Below are 21,844 nucleotides of genomic sequence, written 5' to 3' on the forward strand. Positions count from 1 at the left end.
AGAACTTGCTCTTGCAGCTACAGGATGAAGTCCGGTCCAGAGACACCCTTCAGGCAGAGGTAACTGAAATTCAGAGCTGTGCAGTCCACTTGGGTACAAACACCGTGGAGCAAAGCAAGTGGCTTAGTGAAAAAGAGTCCCAGATAAACAGCTTGAAGGGCAGGGAGAGGCTGACTCCTAAGTTATTAGCAGGCCTGCTAAAAGATGATGCCTTTCTTAAATCAAGAATTTAGGACACAGACTTGCTGCTGGTGGGCGCATGTGCAGCTGGTGTATAGCCCAGAAGGGGAAGAATGAATGCTTCCAGGAGTAGCCTGGCGCTCAAGCACTGCATGGACTTCCCAGGGGGAGCATCTTCCAGCTGTCAGAGACAGCAGAAGCCACTGCCAGCAGGACTGATGAGCATCAGGTAGATGAGCCCTCATCTGCCCCAATCCCCACAAAGCTAGGATGTGGGGGCACCTGGCCCCCGAAATCCCCATACACAATTCCAGCAGCCTCAGGGAGCAGCACGTCTCAGAGCTGTTACTGAAGTGTGGCCAGGAGCATTATGGGATAGTACCAGGAGGACTAACTGAAGTGCTACACTTGCATGTGCTGGCACCACAGTGGTGCCACTAGTGGCACTTTGTGCAAGTGCAGTCATGCTGTGTTTGTGCCTGGTTGTGAGTGCTGCCGTGTGTGGGAGTTGCTGTTTTTCTCTGAAATTTGCACAAATTAAGCATAAAAGGGGCCTCTCTCATTGATGAATGGCATCTTCAGAGTCCTGTTTTCTTTTGAAACTCAACACTTGCTGAAATTCCTGATACAGGCTCCCTTAGATTTAATAACTAAATTATTTTAAAGACTAATTAGTCATTAACTGCTCTGGTTTTAAATTCACCCCATTGTTTCATATCATTTGTTAGACATCCTTCAAATGGAACTTCATAATGAAAAGAAAAACAACGGAATGTTTAGTTTGGTTAATTTTATTTACAGTATGTAGCCTGGGAAATTATTTCTAATAAATATGTTAAGACATCAGTTGCTATTGTAAACTATTAAGTCAAAATCCAGCATAAGAACAGTATTTAATACATGTTACCTTTAGTGCAAAATAGCTACATTTCCAGCTTAAGCTTCAGTCCTGGTGCTGCTGTGTAATGAAATGTGCCACTCCATTCCAGGCCTTGGGTATCTATAAATTCTCCTTCACCTTCCAGCCTGTAACAGTATAAAACCAATCTGTCAATGGAGATTGCGATTAACGATGAGAGCTCTAGAAATACCTAGGTACATCAACAGACCAGCAGGAGTTTGGGCACCAGAATTCAGTGCTCCCCCTCATGCCCTGCCTTACAGAGCAAGCAGTTCCCCTAACTTTTTCCCATGTGGTAATTATCTCCTCAATAGTCTCAGGAGCCCCTTCCAGTTTGTCTGATGTTCCTAAAACTCAGCCTTCAGGAGCCAGGAAGGGATCTTTTCCTCCAGATATAATCCAGATTTTTTTTTTTTTTTTTTTTTTGGTCTCCTTCATCTAAAGCATGTGGGATGGCCAAAGCTGGAAAGGATGCATTGGCTGGGGTGTGCCAGGGCACTGAGGTGGCACCAACAAGCATTCTCTCTCTCAGGTGCTGGGCTGGCTGGTTCTTGCTCACATGCTCAGGGTCTGACTGATCACCAAGTGGGGTTGGAAAGGAATATTCCCCCAGGTCAGATTGACGGTGACCTTGGGGTGTTTTTGCCTTCAACAGCACATTTCGGTCACTTGCTGGATTATCTGGATAGATCTCATTTAACTAACTTCCTGCCATTGGCCCTGGGCATTGGGGCACCTGGGTCTCTCCTATTCTCTGCCTGTGGGCTGGAGTGCTTTGGTCTATTTCGTTTCTTGGGTTTAGGCTGTGGGCACAGGGTGGCGTGTGGCCTGTGATATAAAGGAGGTCAGTCTAGATGATTGGATGGTCCCTTCTAGCCTTAAACTCCATGACTATAAGCTATAAAAGCTCTGACCTAGGAGCCGCAATGCCTTCAACAGGGGCAATATATAGGGCAAAAGAAGTGGACCTGTCAGGCTACACCTCCTTTCCCAATAGCCTAGTGCAGGGGTGGGCAACAACAGCCCACAGAACCGTCCTGCCTGGCCCCTGAGCCCCCAGCCCCTCCCCTGCTGTCCCCTTTCCCCCCGCAGTCTTAGCTCACCGTGCCGGCAGCACAGTGGCGTGGCTGGCTCCGACCCGGCGGCGTGGCTCAGAGGTGAACCCCGGGTGCCCCTCCACCAACAACGGGGCCCTACGGCTGGGCACTCGGGCAGCTCAGCACCAGTACACCCCCTGTGGGGGGGAGGGGCTGCACTGTGGGGCAGGGGAGCAGGTGGGTGGTGGGAGTGTGGCCGGAGGACTCAGGAGGAACACCGGGCGAACGCACAGCCAGCTGGAGAGAAGCAGCACTTTGAAGGGAAAACTGACACTTCTCTCCGGCTGCGTGGCTGCCCCTGCTCTTCATGAGTCATCTGCCCGCATTTGCAGGGCAACATTCTGAAAGGGGTGTGTGGGGGAGTCCTGGGGGGCGGTTAGGGGCAGGTAGTCCCAGGAGGGGGCGGTTAGGGGACAGGGAGTAGCAGGGCTTGGATGGGTCAGAGGTTCTGAGGGGGGCAGTTGGGGTAGGAAGTGGGAGGGGGCACATGGGGGCGGGGAAGGCTGTTTGAGGAGGCACAGCCTTCCCTACCCACACGTCCATACCATTTCGCAACCCTGATGTGGCCCTCGGGCCAAAAAGTTTGCCCACCCCGGCCTAGTGGGTGGCCTGCGAAGGTACACCTTCACTGCCCAGCAGTGAGCTGAGGTTAGCTGCACTAAACTCCATGGAACTTACCCTGATTTTTATTAGTGCACACGTACATAAAGCAGGTTACCGTGTGATCTTAATCCTGTAAACGTATCTTTCCTTAACCTTTCCCTATCCCTACCAATTCTCATTGTTATGGTGCGCCAAGACAAAGTGCAGTATTTTATAGACTCCTGGAACATTTTGGACTCACTCCTCAAAACAGCATGTCTCTGTGGATATTTTAAAGCTCTGTTCAAGGTCAAAATATCTGAACACTCCCGCAATGAAGCAGTGTCTACGCTCCAATACGGCTTGGCAATGGAAATTGAAACTTTAAAAACAGTCCCGGGGGACCTGTTCCTCTTGAGAAGTGAATGAGAAATCGTGGTGTCTCAGTTTTCTCAAGGAATCCTGAGAGTTAGCAAGATAACCTAGAAAGGGTTGTCAGGGACCAGAGTGTATTTAGAATTGCAAGCTAGCCTCAAACATTACAGAGAACTCTAAAGACAGTGGCATGGAAAACTGATTCTTTGAATGCCAGGAAGATTCATAATATGTTGGGTGAGACGATGGTGGGAGATAACTAGCTAACTTCTGTTGCAGAGTAGCCAACCACTGATCAGCTGATCATATTCCAGGAGCTTTGTTACCAACTCCCCTTCACAAATTTTTTTGCTCACACAGTGATCCCTGATATGTCTGAACAAGTTCACTAGCAAGACATATTGCTAATAAAAATTTGTGAATTTCTACTCATCCAATGCTAACACGTGGACCCAGAGCAACACCACACAGTCCTTCCTGCGGCTAAGAGCATACTGGATTGACCACATATTCACAACTGGTGATATTCATCCCTGTGCAAAGGGCCAGCAGGAGACCTATGCACCACTTACATCTCACTTAAGTGGGATATAGGAGGTGCACAGGCATTGTGTTGGCCTAACACACATACAGGCTTTTGAGAGAAAACACACGGGAGTCACCATCTTGATTTATTTCCAAACATCCTTGCCAAAATGGTAGGCACTCACTGTTTGGTTTCACAGAATGCTTATATCTTCTGTTTCATATCATAGTGCACACAGAATCCCTAAAATAGAGTTTAAAATTACAAATTCTGAAACAGCAAATACATATGCTGGACAGTGTAATTTTAAATGGATTTTCCTTGTAAAGCACTAAAATAAATGTGATATTACTTTTCAGAAAAGTACTGGTTTGGTTTTAGGATACAGATTTGTATTTGGTATCTGACTGGATTCTGACAGCAGGGACTGATGCCTGAAAAATATAATCACTGGTCACATTTCTAGCACTGGTGTATTCAGTTCTCTCTGTGCATCACCAGCAAAACTGTATTCTGATTCAAGATTCTTCATTGTTTGTTAATAATATAGAAAAAATGCAGCTTGCTTTTCAGACGCTACTCTGAGGTGGTAGTTTAAAAAAAAAAGTATTAACTTCAAACCTGAGCAAATTTGCCGAGACTCATTTAAGGAGAATGAATATGAACACTGGTGACATCAGTTTTAAAGTCAATTTTTTGATTAGATTCACTTATGAAATCAAAATCAATTTTCTGTTTCAGGGACATACAATCTTTTCCTCATACAAAACCCCTCATTCGCAACCCTGCATCAACAGACTCAGCTGATGTTTTATAAGGTCAGCACTACAGCTTTTCCATTAATCTGAATAATAAAAAACATACCTCCAGATGCAGCATTTCCTCATCACTTTGGAATCTAAACTTCTATCTAAAACATCTAGGAACAAGGAATGCAACCACAGGGCTGCCCACGGGGGGGAAAGTGGGGCAATTTGCCCCGGGCCCCGCAGGGGCACCCACAAGAATATAGTATTCTATAGTATTGCAACTTTTTTTTATGGAAGGGGCCTCCAAAATTGCTTTGCCCCAGGCCTCCTGAATTGTCTGGGCAGCCCTGTGCAGCCATACCTACAGTCTGGGGCAGGGCTTAATTTGTTATGAAAGAGGGGCTAGGGCTCAAGTATTTTTTTTACATTCATAACTGATGCAGCAAGCCCAGCAGTGCCGGGGCTCTAAACTGCCAAGCCCAGCATTGCCGGGGCTCTAAACTGCCAAACCTAGAGATTCTGGATGGCTCTGAACTGCCAAGCCCAGCAGTGCCAGGGCTCTGAACTGCCAAGCCTAGAGATTCTGGATGGCTCTGAACTGCCAAGCCCAGCACTGCTGGGGCTCTGAACTGCCAAGCCTAGAGATTCTGGATGGCTCTGAACTGCCAAGCCCAGCAGTGCCAGGGCTCTGAACTGCCAAGCCTAGAGATTCTGGATGGCTCTGAACTGTCAAGCCCAGCAGTGCCAGGGCTCTGAACTGCCAAGCCTAGAGATTCTGGATGGCTCTGAACTGCCAAGCCCAGCATTGCTGGGGCTCTGAACTGCCAAGCCTAGAGATTCTGGATGGCTCTGAACTGCCAAGCCCAGCATTGCTGGGGCTCTGAACTGCCAAGCCTAGAGATTCTGGATGGCTCTGAACTGCCAAGCCCAGCAGTGCCGGGGCTCTGAACTGCCAAGCCTAGAGATTCTGGATGGCTCTGAACTGCCAAGCCCAGCAGTGCCAGGGCTCTGAACTGCCAAGCCTAGAGATTCTGGATGGCTCTGAACTGCCAAGTCCAGCATTGCCGGGGTTCTGAACTGCCAAGCCTAGAGATTCTGGATGGCTCTGAACTGCCAAACCCAGCAGTGCCGGGGCTCTGAACTGCCAAGCCTAGAGGTGCTGGTAAACCCTGGCACAAATTAAGCACTGGCTGGGGGAATGGACCCTGTAAAGCAGTGACTTTGAAAAGGATCATAGCAGAGAAGTAGCTCAACACCAATTTGTAGTGTGATGCTCTGGCAAACGACTAATGCTATCCTTGGCTGTGTAAACAAGGGAGTGGTCAGGAGGAGGAGGAGGACAGTAAGATGACTCTCTGTATACAGCATTGGTGAGATTGATACAGGAATACAGCATCCAGTTCTGCTGTCCGCATTTTAAAAAGAATGTTGAAAAATTGAAGAGGGTGCAGAAGAGAACCACAAAAATGATTTCTAAATTGGGGAATACGCCTTATGGCGAGACAATTAAAGAACTCAATCTGTTTAGCTTATTAAAAAGAAAACTGAAAGGTGACTTAATTACAGTGTGTATAAGTACCGTGACACGGAAAAAATACTGGGTGCTAAAGGTCTTTTTAATCTAGCACATTAATCTCTTTTGACCTTAAACACAATGAATCTATGGCCATGTCTGTATGAGTAGTTTGTCTAAATGAGCAGGAAGTGTGTGGCAAGCTGGGGTGTCCATCTGCAATGCTTCAGTGGGCCCTGCACTAATGGTTCATGTAGACCCTGCTTCTGCACGTTACAAGTTTCCTAATACCACAGCTTCAAACTGCTGCACATCAATGCACACTAAGGAACCTTTAGTGCACAGAAGCAGGGTCCATATGGACAGTTAGCATCCAGTGTGCTGCAGCGATGCAGATTTACACCCCAACTTGCAAATGCTCATTAAGAGATGCCCTACAAAATGAAAAAATTCAGAATGGCCTCATCCTTCACTGGCAAGAAATATCGACTCCCACATCTGGCCAACTTTGTGTGGAGATTTAGTATCTTGCAGTATTAAAACCCATATGCTTGGAGGGAGCAGCCTAAACAACTCTTGTGTCTTTGGCGTTAAGCTTACTTGTTTTCATTGAAATTTCCAATGTACTTTGCTCCATTTGGAAATGAATAGGTTCCTAGTCCATGAAACATGTTGTCCTTGAACTCGCCTTCATAAACTGCCCCTGAAGGATGCTCAAGCCTTCCAATGCCATTCATCTATGTTGAACAAGGAGTTGAGGAAGAGGATTAATACTTTCTTCTTAAAATATTGATGTATACCAGTGTCTTCAGCTAATTTTCTTTGAATGTACTCCATTATTAAATAAAAACAGGTAGGGTATCTAATACTCTTCAGGGATTACCTAGGCTCTCAGCTGTGCAAGGGTTTCAGATGGGTCTCAGAAGTTTTTGGCCAAGGTAACTATACAGTAAACTCTTCTCTTATGAAGAGTGTCATGGGTTCTTTTGTGTCCATATAGCGGAGAGCCTCAGCTTTCAAACTCTCATCCCAAACCTTAATAGAATGGAAATAAGAAGTTAAGGGAAAAGGTGTGCGCATTTCTTTCTAACTTCATAGTGCCTACAATGGTGTCAACAATGCACTCCATCAGTTCATACCCCAAAAGCAATACAATAGACACCCCATAAGCCTCAGCTTCATCACCTCACCTCAGCTTCATCAAACTTGCATCTACTACAAAACCTTAATACAGTGGCCCCCAATGCGGTGCCCACGGGCGCCATGGTGCCTGCCGGGCCATTTATGTGCGCCCGCCTAGTGCCCAGCGGGTAGAGAAGCCGCGGTCCCGCCCCTGCCAGGGACAGAGAACTCTGGGGCTGCAGGCTGCGGGCGCTGGCGTTCTTTGTCCCCGGCAGGTGCGGGGGCCTCTAATGCCCAAAAGGGGAGAGACGCTGGGGCCCTTCGCCTGCTGGGGACAGAGTACTCTGAAGCTGCAGGCACTGGCATACTCTGTCCCTGGCAGGTGCAGGGCTGCGGCTTCTCTCCAGCTTCACTGGGGCTGCGGGCGCCGGTGTTCTCGGCCCCCAGCAGGTGTGGGGCCGCAGCTTAAGCTGGAGAGAAGCCATGGCCCCGCGCCTGCCAGGGACAGAGAACTCCAGGGCTGCAGGCTTCATTCTATGTTAAAGTAAGAATAATAAATATATTTGGACCAGCAGTTCAACAATGTTTTACTTTTTTAAAATACATAAGATGAAAACTGTTTATAATATTTGTTTTGTAAAAACTCCTTAATTTTTCTTACAGGTAGATGAAAAAGAGCAAATTCACATGGTAAGGTGAAAGAGTAATTGCTGAATAATTTAATTAATACCTTTTACATGTAAAATTACCCTTTTTATCTTATGGATTCATATATTATGTAATATTAAATATGTTTTTTTTGTATTATTTAATGGACAAATACAAAATAAGCCTTGAAAAATTGTTGGCGCCCGCCACACTCTTCTGAAAACACGAATGTGCTACTTGCCACAAAAAGGCTGGGGACCACTGCTGTAACAGTTTACTTGTTGCTGTTGATGCTCTGTTTACTCCTGCATTTCTCTTAGCTTGGACAATCAAAATCAATGTCAGTTTCCCTTTGTTTAAAATTCTTTTAATGTAGCTTTTTACTGAATTATCTTTAAAAAAAACACGAACAGACTAAAAAAAATGACATGCCAAACCAACTGTTGCCAGTAGAGGTTCCCTTCTAATTGCATTGTTATTTGTCTAGTTACAGGGGCTACACACTCATTAGCACCAATTTTTTTCTCAACACCAAAACCCAACTTTTCCTATATTTACTCATTTTGTCTCAGTAATTTCGAAAGACAATCCAAGGTTTATTCTTTAAAACTAGATAACCAGTGGGAAACAATAGAATATTCATTAATGTTAACTGGAAGATCCACAGACATTTTAAATAGAGAACTTTTAAATTACCTTATCATTTTTCCAGTTTCCTGTGTAAGTAATTCCATTAGGGGTGGTATGAACTCCATCTCCATGCCTCTCAAGAGCACCATCAGGTGTTCTTACACACTCACCATCTAAAACGAGTGAAGCAAAAGAGTAGTTGGAGAAACCCTGTTACTTTCAAGATACTGAAATTCAAACAGTCATTTCCATTTGAATCAGGCAGTATTTAATCAAAAAAATTAAATCTTAGAATAGATCTCTAGAAGTTAAAGATGTAAAAGACAGAGATGGCAATTATTATTATTATTATTTATTTAATCCATTTCACTCCCTGTGCAGGATTGTTTCCTACAGGATATGTGGGGGGTCATGCATGTCATGCAGGTCAGCTCTAGCCAAGGTGCTGGGTTGGGGGCTGCTTCATGTGGGTGGGCCCTGCTCTGTCTGGGGGCCGCTTCACGTGGTGCACCAGGGCTCCGGCCGGGATACTGGGTCAGGAGCCGCACCATGCAGCTCGGCCCCACTCTGGCTGGAGCACAGGGTCGGGAGCCACTCCATGCAGCTCCTGGAAGCTGCGGCATGGCTCCGCTCCGGCTCCTAAGCATTCCAATGGGAGCTACAGGGGAAGTACCTGCCGATGGGGCAGCGCGCAGAACCGCCTGGCCATGCCTCTAGGTAGGAGCTAGAGAAGGGACATGCCACTGCTTCTGGGAGCCACTTGAGGTAAATACCGCTTGGAGCCTGCATCCCTGAGCCTCTCCCCATGCCCCAACCCTATGCCCCAGCCCTGATCCCTCTCCTGCTTTCCAAACCCCTCGATCCCAGCCCAGAGCACCCTCCTGCACCCCAAACTCCTCATCCCCAGAGCCTGCACCCCCAGCCAGAGCCCTCATCCCCTCCCATACCCCAACTCCAATTTTGTGAGCATTTATGGCCCGCCATACAATTTCTATTCCCCGATGTGGCCCTCAGGCCAAAAAGTTTGCCCACCCCTGGCCTAGATGATCAGAATGGTCCCTTTTGGCCTTAAATGTTATGAATGGGTGACATGGTATGGATCACTTGATGATTACCTGTTCTGTTCATTCCCTCTGAAGCACCTGGCATTGGCCACTGTTGGAAGACAGGACACTGAGCTAGATGGACCTTTGGTCTGACCCAGTATGGCTGCTCTTATGTCTTTATATTCTCAGTTATCAGTGCCACTCAAATGTAGGACAATCCGGTGGCCTACAATAATAAAGTTCTATGCTGCCATGCAGGAAAATCAGATTGAATTCTCAGATATGTTCTTCCACTCCCTGACCAGTATGGACTAACAAAGGAGTCACACCTGAGTCTATGAGCCTAACCTTGCACCATTGAGGTCAATGGGATTTTCACTGCTGGCCTCAATGGAAGCAGAATTAGTCCTTACCAGAGAATGTGCTTTGCATCATGTAGTATTGACTCCACTGGATGATTGTGGTCCTGATCCTGGAATCAGATCAGTGTGAATGGACTGCCGCATTAGTGCAAACCCTACTAACTTCAACAGACCTTCGTGCAGGTGCAGGAGTCTCCCAGTGCAAAGTTGATTGCAAGATTGGGGTTTTAGATGGTAAACTCTCAGAATCAAAACCTGGCCCCACTGAGATCAATTGGAGTTTGGCCATTGACTTCAATAGAGCTAGATTTTTGCCCTGAAAGTAGTTCCATCCAGTTTTCTCAACCTAAGCAATGGTGTTTTAGGTAAATAAGGTCTTAAGGTTTGGAATAACTGGAAGGAATACTGAGAAAACAAATTCACTTATATTAGTTTCCACAAATCTTTAGGGATTTTAGTTTTAATAGTAAGCAAGTCATGTTGTTTAAACATTTTCTCTTTTCCCTTTTAAAGAAAGTATTCTGGTTTCAAAATCTGACAGAGACGGACCTCTGTCATGGCAATGAAGTTAGTATACAGTATATTTTTGATACCACAAACTCAGTTTTAATGAAGGTGACAAGTTGTCCCGATATTAGGGGCTTTGTCTGATATAACCAACTATACCACCTCCCTTGCCAAAAAAAGTGTCCCGATTTTTCACACTATCCGGTCACCCTAGTTCTGAGATATTTTATCACTTTTTAAATTGCAGTCAATAAGAATGAGTAAGCATTAACTCTCAAGAATTTCTTACCATATTTGTCATTATTTGGAAAAACAAAAGATATTCTATAAACTTCAGGACCTGTTAAAAGAAAATGTGTGTAATTATTTTACTTTCATTTTGAAATCCAAGCCTTTAAACAAACTAGAATCAATCAATAATATAACTGTATTTATAAAATGTCCATATTTCTCCTCCAAGGCACACAGGGTACTGCATTATACAAATTGAGAACTAATTAAAATACAACAAAAACATAATGAAAAGAAACACTCAACATTCAGGACAGACCACAAATGTTAGCATCCAGTACAAAAAGAAGGGAAAAAGCAGGTAGTTGGGGAAATGTAATAAACATAGGACCAATAGTAGTCAAAATAAAAAAACCCTTTGAAATAAAAAAATTGAGGTTTTTTTTCTTTCTGAAAGGAGGGAAGAGATGAATAGACACAGGTGTTTCAGACAGCGAGTTCCACACTTTAGGACCCACAAAGCCACAGCCTTATGCAGATATCAGATATAACTGAGAGAGGGTTCCAAGGTGGGCTTCATGTAGGGTTGCCAACACTCCAGGGTTGTCCTGGAGTGTTCGGGAATTAAAGATTAATCTTTAATTGAACGTTATGTCATGTGACGAAGCATCCCACCAAAACTGGCAACCCTGGAATGGCCCAGAATGAGGTTCACACACAAGATAGTAAATACAGCCACTGGGGTAAGGCTTTATAAAGCCGGTGATAGTTAAGGGCCATGGACCACTTTTTATACACCCAGGGCACTATGGGGGGTACTCCGCTCTGAATCAGGTGGGTCCCTGAGCAAACATGATGCTCCCTGCCGAACAAGCGGCAGTGCCACGTCTGCTCTAAGCCCTGTGCAGAGGGCACCAGCGGGAAGCCGATTCTGTGTTCACGAAGCCAGGTGTTGCTATCGTCACCTGGCCGTGGGACTACGGTTGCCAATTGTGGTTGGAGGGATTCCTGGAGGTTTGTAATTTTCAACGGCAGCCTAGTCTTCCAGTCCTGGAGACTCCCGGGCAATCCAGGAGGGTTGGCAGCCAAGCAGGGGTCCGGCTCGCCCAGCCTGAATTGGGCACCTTCGTCTCGCTCCGGGGCGCCGCGTTCCCAAAACGGCCTGAGGGGACCAGCCTCAACTTGTGTGACCGGCCAAGCGGCTCTGTGGGGCTAGTGGGCTCCGGCAGGGGCTGGGGGGGGGCGGGGGCTCTCACCGGCCATGCCTGGGACGCGGTGTCTGCAGTTGCTATGGAGACAGATTGACTCTTGCACCGGAAGTAGAAGGGATTTCACTTCCGGGTCGGGGGTGCCTGCGCTGGGTTGGCTTCGGAGCCTGTTGTGACAGGTAGGGGGAGGGGGCATATCCCCACCGGGCGGCGTGTGTCCCGGGGGGACTGACCCCGTGGGAGTGGGTTTGACCCGCGGGGGGTGGCGGGTGTTATGGGTGGGGTGGTGATGATGAAGGATACGGGGCCCTGCAGGGGGTGTAATGGGTGGGGTCGTGGTGGAAGGCGGGGGGGCCCCGCAGGGATTAGGGGGTGTAATGGGTGGGGTCGTGGTGGAGGGTGGGGGTGCCCCGCAGGGAGTAGGGGGTGTAATGGGTGAGGTCGTGGTGGAAGGCGGGGGTGCCCCGCAGGGATTAGGGGGTGTAATGGGTGGGGTCGTGGTGGAGGGTGGGGGGGCCCCGCAGGGATTAGGGGGTGTAATGGGTGGGGTCGTGGTGGAAGGCGGGGGGGCCCCGCAGGGATTAGGGGGTGTAATGGGTGGGGTCGTGGTGGAAGGCGGGGGGGCCCCGCAGGGATTAGGGGGTGTAATGGGTGGGGTCGTGGTGGAAGGTGGGGGGGCCCCGCAGGGATTAGGGGGTGTTATGAGTGGGGTCGTGGTGGAGGGTGGGGGTGCCCCGCAGGGATTAGGGGGTGTAATGGGTGAGGTTGTGGTGGAAGGCGGGGGGGCCCCGCAGGGATTAGGGGGTGTAATGGGTGGGGTCGTGGTGGAAGGCGGGGGTGCCCCGCAGGGATTAGGGGGTGTAATGAGTGGGGTCGTGGTGGAAGGCTGGGGGGCCCCGCATGGATTAGGGGGTGTAATGGGTGGGGTCATGGTGGAAGGCGGGGGGGCCCCGCAGGGATTAGGGGGTGTAATGGGTGGGGTCGTGGTGGAAGGCGGGGGTGCCCCGCAGGGATTAGGGGGTGTAATGGGTGGGGTTGTGGTGGAAGGCGGGGGGGCCCCGCAGGGAGTAGGGGATGTTATGAGTGGGGTCGTGGTGGAGGGTGGGGGTGCCCCGCAGGGATTAGGGGGTGTAATGGGTGGGGTCGTGGTGAAGGGTGGGGGGGCCCCGCAGGGAGTAGGGGGTGTAAAGGGTGAGGTTGTGGTAGATGGCTTTGGTCCCAAATGGGGCTGTGGTGTCTCTAGGGGATGATTCAGTTGGTTTTATGGCTTGTGCTGGGTGTGAATTCCCCCCCCCGAAGGTGTCTTAACCCACTGACATGTCAGCTCTAACAGTGACTGTGACCAGCATCAGGCACCTTTGCTTGTACCCAGAGCTCCTGCTGGGTGCACTGCTCACTCTTCTTACCTCTCCAGTGTGGCCTTGCAGCAATGCTACCTGCATATGCACTCCCTCCTCCACTGTGCAGAGGCAACAGCCTCTATTTAGCTGAGATGGTGACTTGTTTCATTATAAAACTCTGTTGTAGAGTAAGGCTGTGTCTACACTATGGTTTATGTCGGCAGAACTTACACCACTCAGAGTGTGAATAAACCACCCCCCGAGCAACATAAGTTATGCTGACATAAGCGCTCTAGTGGGAGAGCTTCTCTCACTGACATAGCTTCTGCTATTCATTGATGTGGTTTATTATGCTAATGGGAGAGCTCTCTCGCATGGACATGGAGCGTCTTTACCAGATGTGCTGCATCGGTACAGTATAACATTGGTTTGGATAGTTGCCAAGTACAGGTTCTTTGCGATCCCATATCATGGCATTTGTTTTTGCTATTTTCTTTTTTAAAATCTGGCTTATTGAATTTCACAATGAGAAAACATCCTGTTAAATAGGTCTTACAGTGAAAAACAATTATAGGCTGTTAATTATGTTGTGATATGCAACAAAATACGGCTGTTCCACATTTTGGTCTTCTGTCACAGGTATTTAATGGCTCGTGTCATGTAATGGCAGGATTGAAGGTTGATAGACTCATGTCTTCTCCACTAGACTACAGTGCCTCGTGCAGATTACTTTTAAAGTGGTTCGTAACCTTTACCGCAGCCTGCACCCCTTTGGTTCTTAAAATATGTTCATGCTCCCCTTATCAAAAATCAAAATATGTTCTTGCATCCCTTAAATCTAGATCTTTTTTGTTTGTATATTACAGTAATCGTTAAAAAATGTATAATGTTAATAAATACATAGGTTTGATGAAACAAAGTAGTTGTACTTACGTGCCTGTGCTTAATTTGTGTTTTCGATGATTTACCTTCTAAAAAAATCTGGCATGTTTTGCACACCCAGAAAGGGCATCTTGCGCTCCCTGGAGGTGTGAGCACCCCAGGTTAAGAACCACTGCTTTAGAACATGCATCCTTATTATCCTCAGCCCTGCAAACTTTAGGGTGGAAAAGTAATAAAGACTGGACATCTCTCGACAGTGGAGATCCCCTTTAAAGGTTGTCCCTGAGTCATCTGTGCCCTAGAAAGTTCCGTCGTTGTGTCCCCATTAGAATTGTAGTACAAAAGAGTGGGGCCAAAGCTGCTGAGGAGGCATGAGGCTCCTCACAGAAGGCTGTGGCCTCTCACTGATCCCCCTAAGATGAATGCAGATCCATCAGGTCTGTGTGTTTCAAGCAGGGGTAATTCCTGATGAGCTCAGTTGGTGCAAACCCCAGCTCGAATGGTTAAGGGTTGGCACCAATGGACTCTGGCTTAATGGCTGTGAATTCTAAGTCTCCATGAGGCCATAGCTGGGCCACCTGTGATACCAGGCTAATAATACTTACCTGCCTTTTTAAAGTGCTCTAAGAGCTACTGATGAAAAGAGGTAATCACAAAGCATTGTTACTAAACTCATTTTTCAGATGAAAAAACGGAAGCACCAACACTACACATTAGCAAAAACCTGCTATCACAATGGACTAGAACAGCTTTTGTATTAAATGCTTTTGTATTTTGCAACAACTGTTGTAGAAGAGTACACTTGCTTCTTGGACGTATGAATTAGAAAAGGCATATTTTCTAACAGACCATTTGTTAACAATACTCTTTATTGTGCCATATAAATAAGAGTATGATGTGCACCAAGAAACATGGACTGTATTGCATAATTATAAGAATATTTGTTTAACCTTTTTTTCCCCATTAGTAGGAGAAAATGAGTTCAGCAGGGAAGAGAAGAGGAAGGCCAAATAGAGGTGGAGGAAGAGGGAGAGGTAGAGGCGGAGGCGGAGGTGGAAGAGGCAGAGGACAATGTAACAAATCTCATGCTGGTGGAAATAAGAAAGGGTCAAGCAAAATTTGGGATGATGGGGATGACTTTTGCTGCTTTGAGGAACCGCCAGTTGCATTCAGGTTATTATTATTCATTTTCTACATAACTAAGATTTATGAGACACTTCAAATCCCCTTTTTGAACACCTTTGAATGTTTGGAAATGTAAAGAGAATAGGCATTCTTATACTTGGGAAAGTTTCCAGATAACACATTTTAGATAGTAAGAAACCTGGGTAAACAGCTTAGATTAAAGCATATACACATAGAATAACTTAAAAAGAAACACAGACGAATGCTCTTCAAATACTTTTTGTGTGTGTATTTATTCTCTTTCAAGTTAGCACTAATGTAAAAGCCTCCCTTAACCTGTAAATCAAGGCCTGGATTTCTTGTAATAGATTTTGCCATAATTAGGTACGTTTGGATAGTTCTTGATGCATTTTTTTAGAGCATAGTTATCTGAATAATTGTCAGTGTAGTTTTCATTGCAGTGAGCCACTGAAGATCATGTTTCAGAAAAGAGTAAGATGGAAACCCCTGAGTAGTTGTTATGCACAGTGGAATTGTAGTGCCTAGATGGAGCTTTTAAGATGACCAGCTTGGTGCTGAACTTTGCCTGTAATTGCTAGCTTTTGAGTCTCAGACTCTGGTTCTAGTCTGACCTTCAGGTGAGGGAGGAGCAAGTTAGCCTGATTTCACACATGGAGGTAAGTGAGGTTTACAGAAATTAATGACCCATCAAATAAATCACAGCATGGAGTAGTGGGATGTCTCAGCAAATGCTTGTGAATTTTTAAGTCTTAAGGCTAGTTGAGAGAGGAGTTGGAAAAGCACAATAGGATTCAGGATCTCTGGCTCCAAACCCTGTGCCCAGTTCCCTCGGATTTACACACACAGCTCCCACTCTTCCTGCTGCTTTTGGCAGTGGCTTAGTGGCACTCTTTCTCTCTGCTACAACTTACTTTCACCACAGCAACTATGTAACGCTAAATTGTAGCAGTCTTTTTACTGGCAAATAACAAGAGATGGTTCAAATTCTAGAAAGAAGAGTGGACAGGCCTTATAATCATCTTCCATTTAAAATGTAAATGTTAAAAGAGTGAATTTTCATGTTAAAATAAAAATCTATACTTGCACGCAAAGAGTTCTGCTTTGCATATTGAATTACCAGTCCTTTAAAGCTAACGTCTCCTCCTCAAGTTTTACATTTCCAAGTTTAAAGCATGTTTTAATGCAAATGTACGATAGCTTTTGGTCTGCCAAAAAGTCTTTTTATTGTATAATCTTAGTGTGCATGCGTTATTGTCCTTTTTTTAAATCCAAAATGTATTCTAGCCAATCTATACTTAAACATACGTGGCTGTATTGTAACCACTGATGATTTTATATAGCCAAATAACTTGAAAACACTGAGGATCTGACAAAAGACACAAAAAAGTGTATTTGTTGTTAAAGACCTTCCGACACACAAACACAATCAAGTGTCCCATTGTGCCTGTGTGTTGGAGGAGCCCTCACTTTAATTCTTCTGTTGGATTCTTGATGTTGGAATCTGATTAGTCTGTATAATTTCAGTTACATAAAGAAACATGGAATTTGTGTGGGTGTTTTTAATTTTTAGATCAAGCTGCGTTATCAGAAGAGGAGGGCAAACCAAACAGCGACCTGAAACGAGGATGCCTCTGCAGACCATACATATGACATCTGAGAATCAGCAAAGGGTGAAAGAACTCCTCCAAGAACTCCAGAGACAAGAGCTGTCTGCTGATTCAGAGTTAGTTTAAACAAACAAAACCATTCCTGGATAGATCAATTTTTTTACATGTGTACCTTTGCTTGGAGGAGAAATATTTTGCACGCGAAAGCCTCTAACCTTTTCCATCATTCACTGGGTGCTGTTGTAATATGTAATGATGTGCCTTAAAGCCGGGAGCCAACAAAACCCACAACTCATCTGTACTATATATTTCCATAGTTGCTATGTTGGAATAGGTTTCCTAAAAAATTTTCTTCCTTTCCTTTTGGCAAACTGGTGTGTAATATTACTGTTGCTATGAAATGACTGTGTTCCACACCAGAGATCATTACCTCACTGTGGCATGTGTGGTGTCTAAAGTGCTTTGGATTTCTTTAGATGAAAGGAACTATCCAAATGTAAATTGTTAGAAAATATGCACCATTCTAATGCTTTTTAGCTCTCTGATTTACCAGCACTTCCAAAAGTAATTGCTTGTTCCCCTATTTCTTTAAAGATGACTTGAAGAGCATAAAATGGCTTTGTTCCTTTTTCGTTGTTGTGCTTTATGGCGTATAAAGAAATCCTTCTTTTTATTAACTTTAGAATTATCAGGAATATCAAATTTGATCTTCCCTGTTTTGCTGATGGTCATTCTTGAAGGTTTTTGGTTTCTTTGCACTCCTGTAGGAGATCCATAGAAAGACTTGACTTTTCTAGGAAACTGAGCCAGGATTCCTAAGTTGTGGACAAGAATTGTTTAAAAAATAATCATTTCAAATGTGTGCTGCATGCAATACTTTTGCTCTTGAAATTGCATTCTGCCGATTAATGGTGGCCATACCTCAGTTATGTGTAATGTATAACATTTTAGCAGACAGGCTATTCTAAATAAAAGCAGCTTGTTGTTCTTCAATTTTCCCTTTTTTTGAAACACCATAATTTTGAATCACACAGACATCTAATTAAAATGTATAATGCTATTATTGATTTCATATCTCTTTATCAGAATGGCTGCATCAGGTGAAGATAACGATGATGAACCTGATTATTTTGATGACGTGCAGTGCTGGTCGGCAGACGATGAGATTTCTGAAGTAACTACAAGGGTGGTTTCTGAACCAGATGAACACAAAATGGTGGAAAGTGAGGTGTCTTCATTTGCTGTGCATAAACTTTCCAGGTGATTCCGTTCATATTAAATAATACGCTTGCACTCCTGGAAATGTTAAGCGGCCAGTGCTTGGTACTCTCGTTGGCTTCGGTGGAAGTTCTGCATGCAGAGGACTAACAGAATCAGCCCTTTTGTGAATGCTCATAAAATAACACTTAAATCATTCCAGTCTTGCAGCAGTAGCTACATTTGGTCGTTTCAGTTGTCTCTCCAAGAAACAGAAATAGATACTGTAAAATCAAATATTCAGGATAGTTAATGGAAATGGAAAGTTTGCGTTCAATTTTGGCAGTTCCAATGAGCAAATATCAAATATTTCTATACCATGTAGAATTCCTTTGTCATTATAGTTCATACACGATACCTTGTAAGCAGTCATGAGCTTTTTTTTTTTCCCATATGTGGAAGCTTTCTATCTCTAAGTAACTAAACTTTCTCTGAAGAGTTGACTTTGCAGTATATGGTTTAGTAATCCTGTAGCTGTCATGTGTTACTTTCTGAAATGTGAAAGGTTCACTGAATGGGTTAATCCGTCATGGACTGGCTGAACAGTGGACTTCTGTTTTCATAGCTGCCAGTCTGGCACCTCCCATGAGCGCTAAAATTCTCAAAATATTTCAAACAAAAAAGTAATGATGTCTGATTCCATATAAGCTTATATTAAATTAGTTTAATTGAATAGATCTGCAGTTACTTCATGTTTCATTGCTTTTTTATCATTGCCTTTTACAATTTTTTTCTCCATTCTGCTGCAGGTATGGCTTTGATAATGAGCGCTGTCAGACAATACTAAGATCCTGCAATGGTAACATTGGGGCATCGTTGGAACACTTGCTCTTGCAGTGCTTTTCAGAAAAATATGGAAAGAGGATGCAAACCTCAGAAGCAGCTGTTCAGGCCAGTCTAGAAGAATGCTTGGAACAAAGGCAAGAAGAGGCTTTTGCTCTCCGTTCAATCTACGGAGAAAACTTTGTAGAAAGAATTAAAAACAGAGTTTGGACATTTGGATTGGAACTGGAACACCTAACAAATAAAGTCAGCAAATCCAAACAGAGGGATACTGCTGCCAAAGATGTGACAAAACAGACTTTAAATAAAGTCTGTAAATTTTACCTTCAAGGAGGCTGCAAGTTTGGCACAAGATGCAAATTCCAACATGAGACTCCTGCAAAGCATCTGCCAAGAACGTTACAGAATTCTGTGGATGACACTCACCTCAGATCTAATGGTGATACCTCTCCTTTATACGAACTTGAAATCAGATTTCCTGAGGATAACAAATACCCCTATCAGGCACCAGTTGTGGCATTTTATTCCACCAATGAGAATCTACCTCTGGCTTGTCGTTTACACATTGCTGAATTCCTCTATGGAAAGGCCTTGACGTCTGCAGAGGCTAATGAACCAGTTGTGTATTCTTTAGTAACCTGTTTGGAGGATGAATCAGAGATAACCGAGTTACTTACTAATACTTCCCACAAATATAGCGTCCCTCCTGTGTCCCTGCTGGCCATGCCCTCAACAAGAACCCATGCAGACGGTCATAAACAAGTGCTTCCAGAGAGTTCACCTGTTTCAAATCGCATGTCGGAAGGTAAGGACAGTATCATAAAGGCTTTTCTTTTGATGGTGGTAGTACAGTCAAGAGTCTAAAGCAAAGGCTGGGAGTGAGGTTCAGGCTGCTTGTCCCAGTGCTTCTGTTACTGACCGATTTTGAAACATTAAAAAACTGAAAAAATTCCTAGGCAAAAAATAAAAAGACTTTGTAAAGCTGGAGTTGAGGCTGAGCGGGTGTTTCACCCAGTTTTGTAACATTCCTAATGATAAAAGCAGCAAAGAATCCTGTGGCACCTTATAGACTAACAGACGTTTTGGAGCATGAGCTTTTGTGGGTGAATACCCACTTCCTCAGATGCATGTATTCACCCACGAAAGCTCATGCTCCAAAACGTCTGTTAGTCTATAAGGTGCCACAGGATTCTTTGCTGCTTTTACAGATCCAGACTAACACGGCTACCCTCTGATACTTGATTCCTAATGATGTCTCTCGTTTGTAATATTGCTTCATACTGCTGGATGCATTACACAGGCAGTAACTATAAACAGATTTCCGAGGAGAGAGTCGTTGGACTGCATTATTTATCACAGGCATGGCAGCCACCCTGTGGAAATCCTGGATATCCTTTTGAAGATTCACGGCAGTGTCATGGGAAATTATCGATTTTCCCCCTTCCCCCCCACAGCATACGGATGGCTGCTGAGTCCCTCTGAAACTGCTGTGACGTTTCCAACAGCGGAGCGGCAGAAGCACTGGTATCATGCTTGCAGTGCATGACAGTGCCATGTCAGAGCAGCACTTTGGGGGGCGAGCTGAGCAGCCTATTTTCTGCTAGGCACTGTAGCCAGCAGTGCTGCTGCTTGGAATGTGTGCTACAAGCTGCACCGAATACAAGGCTGGTAGGCACGAATGGTCGCTTCTGCCTTCCCATGGCCTCCTACCGAGGCCATGGCTATTCATGTTCCAAGCAGTGGCAGTGCTGGCTGCTGTGCCTCGCATAAAACAGGCCACTGAGTCTGTTCCTCTCTCCTCCCTCCCCCACCTCACTGCTTCAATTTTTTTCAGGCAGCAGAGAGGTGGAAGTGGACATCTGCATGCACTGGTCTTGTGCTCAGTATGGCTGTATGTTCCAAATGGTGGCAGCACTGGCTACTGTGCCTTGCATAAAACCAGATGCCACGTCCCCATCCATCCTGCTTTCTTTTCTCCCCTCCCCGCCCCAATTCTGCTGCAAGCTGGATTGAGCACAAGACCAGCATGTGCGGATGCCCCTTTCTGCATCCCTGCTGTTGGAAAAATTGCAGTGTTGATTTCTGCCCAGTCTGTGAAATTACGATCTGCACAGGGCCCTACCTGTAAGTAAAGATTGTATTCCAGTCCCCTGTCTTGAACTACTCATCACTTTCTAAAACTTTCATTTGTTGAGATGGAATGTTCCAGCGTTGGTCTCTTCTTGAAGGTGAACTTTCCTGGGAAATTTGAGCAAAAACTACTACCCCATTTTTTGAGCGCATGGACGGTGGCAACAGAACCTTCCCATTACATTTTAAAAACAAGATTACTTTTTTAAACCGCTCAAATGTAGATGTGGCTTGGTTTAGGAAATTGAATCTTAGCATGGATTTCAAATCCGCTTTTTTATGTTATAAAACATTTGCTTCTAGCTCTTAGAACTTAGGGCCAACTGGTTACTTGGTTCTGCTTTTTTGGACCGTGGTCCAGGACTCAGGAAGCCCCAGGCCTCAAACCAGTGTTCGTCTCAATCTCTGCAGAGTTGACTGTTAAGATGCTTTTTTCTTTCTCAAGATACAAAAGAGTCTGAGTCTGAAAGTGATGAAGATGAGGAGGAAGAGGAGCCTGAAACAGTTGTTGTGGAGAATGAGAGTTATGTGAACCTCAAGAAGAAGCTTTCCAGAAAGTATGACATGCAGGCAAAGTCTGTGTATAATGAAAATGTCAAAATCTGCAAGCAATTCCGAATAAAGCAGGTACAGTGCAAAAAAAAAAAAAAATCCATTTGTATTCTGACTTTGTGATATTTATTTTAAATGACAAACTACCTCTCAAGCTATTCAGCTAAGTGTAAAATTAGTTATTTTTGTTAGGAGATAAGATAGGGTGACCAAATGTCCCGATTTTGGTGTCTTTTTAGAATCATAGAATATGAGGGTTGGAAGGGACCTCAGGAGGTCATCTAGTCCAACTCCCTGCTCAAAGCAGGACCAATCCCCAGGCAGATTTTTGCCCCAGATCCCCAAATGGCCCCCTCAAGGATTGAACTCACTACCTTGGGTTTAGCAGGCAAATGCTCAAACCACTGACCTACCCCTCTTAGGCTCCTGTTACCCACCACCCTCCGTCTCGATTTTTTCACATTTGCTGT

At 45.1% G+C, this 21,844-nt stretch overlaps 2 protein-coding genes across 5 annotated transcripts in view; one reads left to right on the forward strand and one right to left on the reverse strand.

Annotated features, from left to right (window-relative positions):
* Window positions 1-995: 995 nt before the first annotated feature.
* MORN2 (MORN repeat containing 2) lies at window positions 996-11,770 on the reverse strand. Of its 2 annotated transcripts, XM_030558138.1 has the most exons (6): window positions 11,726-11,756; window positions 10,528-10,578; window positions 9,783-9,841; window positions 8,390-8,496; window positions 6,524-6,660; window positions 996-1,206 (listed from the first exon to the last, which is right to left on the reverse strand). In XM_030558138.1, exons 3-6 carry the CDS (start codon window positions 9,802-9,804, stop codon window positions 1,104-1,106), a joined length of 369 nt encoding a protein of 122 aa, XP_030413998.1. In that variant the 5' UTR covers window positions 9,805-9,841; window positions 10,528-10,578; window positions 11,726-11,756; the 3' UTR covers window positions 996-1,103. The 2 variants fall into 2 exon arrangements, with proteins under 2 accessions (XP_030413998.1, XP_030413997.1); XM_030558137.1 differs by lacking the exon at window positions 9,783-9,841 and having other exon boundaries at window positions 11,726-11,770.
* Window positions 11,771-11,819: 49 nt separating this feature from the next.
* DHX57 (DExH-box helicase 57) overlaps window positions 11,820-21,844 on the forward strand; it is a 32,544-nt gene continuing 22,519 nt past the window's right edge. The window contains exons 1-6 of one of the 3 annotated variants that reach the window (XM_030558140.1): window positions 11,820-11,856; window positions 14,867-15,072; window positions 16,616-16,768; window positions 17,739-17,912; window positions 18,659-19,497; window positions 21,268-21,449. In XM_030558140.1, coding sequence (XP_030414000.1) covers window positions 14,876-15,072; window positions 16,616-16,768; window positions 17,739-17,912; window positions 18,659-19,497; window positions 21,268-21,449 — 1,545 coding nt within the window. In that variant the 5' untranslated portion in view covers window positions 11,820-11,856; window positions 14,867-14,875. Of the gene's footprint in view, window positions 11,857-12,832; window positions 13,429-14,866; window positions 15,073-16,615; window positions 16,769-17,738; window positions 17,913-18,658; window positions 19,498-21,267; window positions 21,450-21,844 lie in introns of those variants that run through there. The other 2 variants (XM_030558141.1, XM_030558139.1) reach the window with 2 other exon arrangements.

The sequence above is a fragment of the Gopherus evgoodei genome, chromosome 3 (genome assembly GCF_007399415.2).
Source record: "Gopherus evgoodei ecotype Sinaloan lineage chromosome 3, rGopEvg1_v1.p, whole genome shotgun sequence".
NCBI classification, from domain to species: Eukaryota; Metazoa; Chordata; order Testudines; family Testudinidae; genus Gopherus; species Gopherus evgoodei.